This window comes from Silene latifolia, chromosome 11 (genome assembly GCF_048544455.1).
Source record: "Silene latifolia isolate original U9 population chromosome 11, ASM4854445v1, whole genome shotgun sequence".
NCBI lineage: Eukaryota > Viridiplantae > Streptophyta > Magnoliopsida > Caryophyllales > Caryophyllaceae > Silene > Silene latifolia.
This window is the reverse complement of record NC_133536.1, coordinates 19,220,518-19,227,494: the sequence shown is the minus strand read 5'-3', so window position 1 is coordinate 19,227,494 and position 6,977 is coordinate 19,220,518. Positions and strand designations below refer to the sequence as shown.

Here is a 6,977-nt window from a genome sequence, read left to right as displayed (position 1 = left end):
TGGCCCAATAGGATACCCGGGCTTGATGGGGTACCATTTTTTGGCCCGACGATGCAGGTTGGGTAAAGTTGGCCCGCATTATTGACCGAATATCTTTACTTATCTCACTCAATCAATTATGTACCTTCTTATTTTAAGAATACTTAACTCTATTAAATTGATTATTCACTTACATTTTAGCTACTATTTCATTCTATGTTTTTCTAATGTGCACCGAGGATAAATGAGTGCTTATACTACTCCTACTATACATCAAGGCAATTTCTCATGAGATATACTTCCTCATATTCATTCATTTTTTCCCCTTTTATTTTGCACAAGAAATAAGGAAATGATTTTGGAGCACACAAAACACTCTATCCTACATACAATTGAATTTGGACCACACAAAACCTTCCAAAAAATGGAAGAGAGAAGAAAATACCACTATTATACAAACGAAAAAAGGGAGAAAATAAGTGAATAGGAGAGAGTATATTCCTAAAAATCTAACTCGTGCTCCCTTTTACACCCGTTAGAAAAACCGATTCACTCTTTTCTACCTGATTGACAAGAACTACGTCATTTGCTACGTTATTGGAGAGGGCTCTCACAATTTTCCCATTTCTTCCGCTACAAGCTCCAATTTACTTATTTACTCCATCAACATCATCTAAAATTCAACAACAATGTCAAAATAACACAACTTCACCGGTTCACCCCCACCATAAATAACCACCATCGCCATCTTTCCAAAATTAGTAACAACAAAACCAAAAATATGTCTATTTTTAGAAACCTACTAAAACCCACTTCCCATTTTACCCCTACCTTCAAAACCCACTTTCCCATTTTACCCTTCTCCACCGCAGCAACAACCGCCGCCGAATCAACCGCCCATATATCCAAATACGCCGGGCTCGGTCCGACCCGGTCCAATGAAAAGCCTAGGTTGGTAGTATTGGGTTCGGGTTGGGCCGGGTGTAGGTTGATCAAGGATATTGATACGAAGGTGTACGACGTCGTTTGTGTCTCTCCTAGAAATCATATGGTGTTTACGCCATTGTTGGCTTCAACTTGTGTTGGTACACTTGAGTTTCGGTCTGTTGCTGAACCGATTGGGAGGATTCAACCGGCTTTTTCTAAGGAACCTGGTTCTTATTTTTTTCTTGCTAATTGTTCCAAAGTTGATACTCATGATCATGTGGTATGTCGGTTTTGTTTTTCGTTTGATTTTTTGTTGTTTTGTGAGCGATTAATCTCGTGTGTGAATACTTGCGAATTTACGATCAATCACTATTTAGGTGGGTTGAGTGATCATTTATTCACGGAAATGTATAAATGATCACAGGCTGGGCCCCCTTTTGACATGGGTTTGTTATAAAGTTTTAATCTCGGCCGTGTCTTAAGGGCTCTCGCAAATTTAGGTTACACCCGGTTAATGGAATATTGGTGTATGATTTAGGCGTTAGAAATTAGGTTTATACAGTAGTAAGTTGATCATGGTCTCATGGATCTTGGAGAAATTCTTGTGTATAATCGTAGTCGCTTACCAATGTACCATATTATTGTTGTACATTGCCCGTAAATAACCAAGCATAATATAATGCAAAAGGGATGCTAAGGTGTACAATTACATGATACACCCGACCAGGAGTACCTAAGCAATATTTCTGGATCTTGTTAGGATGGATGACATGTTTTTCTTATGAAGCTATAGGATTATGTTATAAATGTGTATGGATTCGAGCATTCAAACGATAGCTATTGTCAAGAAATTGAATTTTTATTGCCTAATTTGTCAATTTTGAGATAATCCCCTATTTACTAAATGAATAGGTAATCTCTATTATTTTCCCGCCAAAATGCATCTTCTCAAAAAAGGAAACTAATGATAATTATGTCCATTCACTAAATAAGGAAACTAACAATTACAATTTAATTCATCTATTGTATTTTCATTAAAATTAATCTTTTTATCAAATTATATTATTTTCAGTAAACTCTAAGCTATAATATTTTAATTAAAATAAAATCAAATTGATATAAAACTATAAATTGCTAAATCTTTTACTGATGCTATTATTAGATGATGACTTAACTTATATTCCGTATAAAACCAAAACTAAAAATCGTTGTTATTAAGACAAAAAAAAAATTGAAAAAAAAAAATTGAAACTCATTAGCTTTGCTATAAAATTATTTCCATTAAAATACATTTTAACTCATTACAAACTCATTAGCTTTGCTATAAAATTATTTTCATTAAAATACATTTTAACTCATTACTCAATTCTCTTAACTAATTTTCAGTTATAGCTTTTATTTATCAAAGCAAAATACAATGATGAGAAATGTAAACAACTATAAGGTACCAATATTATATAAGTAATTTTATAAAAAAATATTAAACTTTAAGTACTGTTATAGTAGTTATTCAACTTTTGATGACACAGAATCCTGGAACACTCCGAGTAGAAAATTAGGAACCATTTATCTTCATGTGTTTGTGGATCATGTGTAGTTTGGTCAAGATGGGAGGTAGTCATAATTTTGTTTGTGATTTTAGCTAATAAGGTGAGCGGTCGCCTGGATGGTGTGGTTTGAGCTACTTGGGTGGACTAGTAAATATTCAGTATATAGTTGCAAACTTCAAAATTCCCATAGTGTGTACCAGTTATGATTTGGCACAGGTAGTACTTAGATATACTAGTAAATACTCCGTATATAGTTACAAACTTCAAAATTGCCGTTGTGTGTACGAGTTATGATTTGCCACAGTTAGCTCGCCTATGATGTGTGACTAAGATGCCCTGTGAAGTTAAGACTTGTCTCAAATTAACAGAAAAAGGAGTGTCATTCTTCAGGATAAAATAGACTTGGTAGGAAGTTGGGAGCATTTTGTTGCTAAATGTTACCTATAATATCATATATATGTCTGCAAGCACGTGGGTTTGGAACTCGATTAAGTTTTTTATCTGATGTTGATCCCTCAATGATGATGATGATGATGATGATGGCAGGTGCATTGTGAGACTATCACTAATGGAGCTCAATCTTTGGACCCGTGGAAGTTTAAACTGTCATATGACAAATTGGTTATTGCTTCTGGGGCTGAAGCTTCCACCTTTGGAATCCATGGGGTCCATGAACATGCAACTTTTCTTCGTGAAGTTCATCATGCTCAGGAGATTCGGAGGAAACTGCTTTTGAACTTGATGTTGTCTGATATACCTGGTATGGAAATCGGTTATCAATATAATACTGTAGAACTTTAGTAAGTCGATTAGAATCTCTTTTTCTAATGCTGCTCTTTGCTGATATGTTGTGTTGGTTTTACTTTGTTACTTTAGGTGTTGCTGAGGAGGAGAAACAGCGGCTCCTGCATTGTGTTGTGGTAGGAGGCGGTCCTACCGGGGTAGAGTTTAGTGGCGAGCTTAGTGATTTCATTATGAAAGATGTTCATCAAAGATATGCTCATGTCAAAGATTACATACATGTTACCTTGATTGAGGTCTGATTCTGTAACTTTCACTCTTTCAGTTTCCGTTACCTCCTTTTAGGTTTGCAGAAATTGAAAGACTCCATCTAGTGTGAACCAATAATATATACTTTCTCCATTCGCTTGAATTCACTGTATATGCTTTTGGGCCAAAATTTTAGGAGCGATTTCTTAGAGAGTACTCGGTATGTGATAGATGATATGGAGCCCACTCTCAAATGTGAGTATTTTGTTGGGTTATTTCTTGTCCGAAGTGGAAATGCAGTGAATTGATTTGAATATCCAAAAAGGAAATGTATTGATTCCAAATGAAAGGAGGGATTATAACTTGTGAAATCGAGAAATGAGTAGCCCTATCAAATTTACATTTACTCGTCCAATTATCACCGACCTGTTAGTCCCCGGAACAGTTAAGTGAGTTGAGACCTTGATGATGCAAGTGACTTAGTTAGTTAAGCTTGCAATTCTATTGAAAATTTTGGATTTTTTAGGATCTTTCGATATGGATGTAATTCAACATAATCTGTCCGTCTGTCATTTATATAAATTTTCGATGTTACTGAATTACCATTTGTGTGCAGGCAAATGAAATCTTAACCTCTTTAGATTTTCGATGTTACTGAATTACCATTTGTGTGCAGGCAAATGAAATCTTATCCTCTTTTGATGACCGCCTCAGACACTATGCTGTGAAACAGCTGACTAAGGTGAAACATCTAAACTTGTGACATTGGTTTCGTCTTACTGTACTAGGATTTATGCAATCAATATCTTCATGTCTAATCTATCTCATAACGAAATCTGATTTTGTTCCTTCCCTATTAATCTATTATATAGTAAACCTGTATGTGTTTTATTCTTTTTATTTTGCTTTCATCAGCGATAAACACGTTCTGGCCTCTTGTATATTGCTTGAGCTCTTTGGGTGGAAAAATATGGTAACCTGAGACCAAAAGAGGAACCAGACTGGGGGATTTTTCTTACACTGATATACTGGCATACTCCTATTCATTGCGTACAAATGATGTTATCAGTGAAGTAGTTCATCTTTCTCGCTTTTCGCTCAGGCCCCATGATTATCTGAAATTCTGTTTTACTGGCATCTATCATCATAGTCTGTTTGCATGTGAACTGTTTTACTGTAAATTTCTGAGCAAGGCAAAATTTTCATTACAACAATCTTAAAGTATAAATAGTGGCTGTAGCGTAACAATCTTTTTGCCAGTATCCTAAATTGAATGTTTTAGATACTACTGGCTATCGTAAATGTACTCCAGGAGCATTGGTGGAGCGGGGGGGGGCTCGCCCCGCTGGCGTAAAATTTTTAAAAGAATTCGAGATCTCCTTATAAAATTACCCTTTCGCCCCCGCTGACTTTAAATCCTGGCTTTGCCATCGTGCAGTCATGCTAGAACAGTAGAACCTAGTTATATACTTAATGCCTCTCTCCCTATCAATTTTTAATAGCATATTTCTTCAGTCAGGAGTTCGACTAGTTCGTGGAGTTGTGAAGGATGTCCAGCCTGATAAATTAATCCTAAGTGACGGTAGTGAGGTTCCCTATGGGCTTCTAGTATGGTCTACAGGGGTTGGGCCTTCCCCTTTTGTGAAGGAGCTAGGATTCCCGAAGTCGCCTGGTGGAAGGTCAGTCATACTTTCCCTTGACGTGTTTCAGAAAGGTCATTATTGATCTTGTAGTCTTGTGTAGATCCTTATAGCTGTCAGACCCTGTTCATGCCACCCACCATAACCATCGACATGTCTTTTCTAATACTTGTTTCTCTTGCGATGTCTACTTCCGTTTACAGGATTGGCATTGATGATTGGCTACGTGTTCCCTCTGTCGAGGATGTGTATGCAATCGGTGACTGTGCTGGGTTTCTTGAAAGTACAGGCAAACCAGTTCTCCCTGCTCTTGCTCAGGTACAATACTAGCTGATGTCGTGTGTTTGAACCATTATTTTATCGTCATGCTGTATTGTCTAACTGATGAATGTACTCGCCTCAAAGGTAGCTGAGCGTCAAGGCAAGTATGTAGCCAGGCTGTTGAACAGGGTTGGTAAAGCCGGTGGAGGACATGCCAACAGCGCCAAAGATCTCGATTTGGGCAATTCTTTTGTTTACAAACATCTCGGGTCGATGGCAACTATTGGTAGTTACAAGGCACTAGTGGATATCAGGCAGAGCAAGGTAATACTCCGCATCTGTTAACATCAAGAGATGTGGTTTCCTTTCTAAGCATTCGACAGATAACTTACCGATAAGCTAATATTCTCCAGGACTCAAAAGGCTTGTCGTTGAAAGGTTTCCCGAGTTGGTTTATCTGGCGGTCCGCATATCTTACTCGGGTCATAAGCTGGAGGAATCGTTTCTATGTAGCCATTAACTGGTTCACTACTCTACTCTTTGGTCGTGACATAAGTCGAATTTAGAACCCATCATAGTGGTAACTGGTAAGTACCTCATTTTTACTGTTACTGTTAATCCCCTCGTCCATGAACAAATTTCCTTGTTTGTTTTTTTTTTTTTTTTTCACCGGGATGTGGATAGAAATGCAAATTGATGACAAATGTGGGATTTCAAACCATAATGACAACAAATAAATTGCAAAAATTGAACGATTTCGTAGGGGAAATTTATTCAGGGACGCCTCTAAATAGAATCCAAGGTTTATTTATAGACAGATTATATTTTTGCCACTAATTTACCTACCGGGTTCAGTTTGATTACAGGATGGTGAGAGCTGTGGTGTTGTAGCAGCTAATACAAATATTCAAACCAAGAAAATACTCGCGCCATCACCATTGTCTTCACCTGTGTTTTTCGTTTGTGTTGATGCTCAGCATGTCACTAATACGGTAGAATGAGAGTAATAAAGATCAAAATATAATGGGAATCGCGTTTGCAATTAACTTTTGGTTGTGTAACACGATTGCGGTTTAACGTTAGCTACAAATTGATGCTTAATAGCTTTGAGAGTGAAAGCCTGAAAACGTGACTACTACGTATACTTGCACGAAATGTGTGTAATCTTGTAACGGTTATATCTAAATTAAGCAAATTGTTTTACTCCGACACCATTATGGAAGTTACAGTCGCCATGGGAATCCATTAGATCGACTGTGTACAAGAAGGATAAGGAATGCGTCCGTTTTTGGTATTGGACCTCCGATCCGAATCTACGAGTAGAAGGTAGTAACTACCAAGGTACACGAAATTCAAGTTGTTGAATGCGTAGAACATATATTTATTTTGACGGAAAGGAAGAAATAGCTAACACGACAAACAAATTCTTGATTAAGATGGATATATTTATCTTATTAGACAATAAAATGGGTCAAATCTATAAAATATTAAACTTTATCCTGTCTACATATATATAGGACAGTAATTTGCCCGTTTTACACTTGGGGATGGAAGGAGACACCAACTGAACAAGACATTGTTTTTGTATAGTATTTGTAGGAGACAATTGTGTAGAAATTGTATTTTATGT

General features: G+C 36.9%; 1 protein-coding gene across 4 annotated transcripts; it reads left to right on the top strand.

Moving 5' to 3' along the window:
• The first annotated feature begins 660 nt into the window (after positions 1–660).
• Positions 661–6,561, top strand: LOC141611289 (internal alternative NAD(P)H-ubiquinone oxidoreductase A2, mitochondrial-like). Of its 4 annotated transcripts, none has more exons than XM_074429800.1 (9): positions 661–1,186; positions 3,003–3,216; positions 3,333–3,493; positions 4,123–4,188; positions 4,962–5,125; positions 5,290–5,404; positions 5,492–5,671; positions 5,761–5,927; positions 6,214–6,561. In XM_074429800.1, the coding sequence occupies exons 1-8, from the start codon at positions 761–763 to the stop codon at positions 5,911–5,913; spliced, it is 1,479 nt and encodes a 492-aa protein (XP_074285901.1). In that variant the 5' UTR covers positions 661–760; the 3' UTR covers positions 5,914–5,927; positions 6,214–6,561. The 4 variants fall into 4 exon arrangements, with proteins under 4 accessions (XP_074285901.1, XP_074285900.1, XP_074285899.1 ...); XM_074429799.1 differs by having other exon boundaries at positions 6,203–6,561; XM_074429798.1 differs by having other exon boundaries at positions 5,761–5,934; positions 6,203–6,561.
• Positions 6,562–6,977: the final 416 nt, after the last annotated feature.

Coding starts and splice junctions, on each gene's coding strand:
- LOC141611289 (XM_074429800.1), top strand. CDS start 761: ATGTCTATTTTTAGAAACCTACTAAAACCCACTTCCCATTTTACCCCT. Junction 3,217..3,332: donor GATGTTGTCTGATATACCTG/GTATGGAAATCG, acceptor TTGTTACTTTAG/GTGTTGCTGAGGAGGAGAAA. Junction 4,189..4,961: donor CTGTGAAACAGCTGACTAAG/GTGAAACATCTA, acceptor ATATTTCTTCAG/TCAGGAGTTCGACTAGTTCG.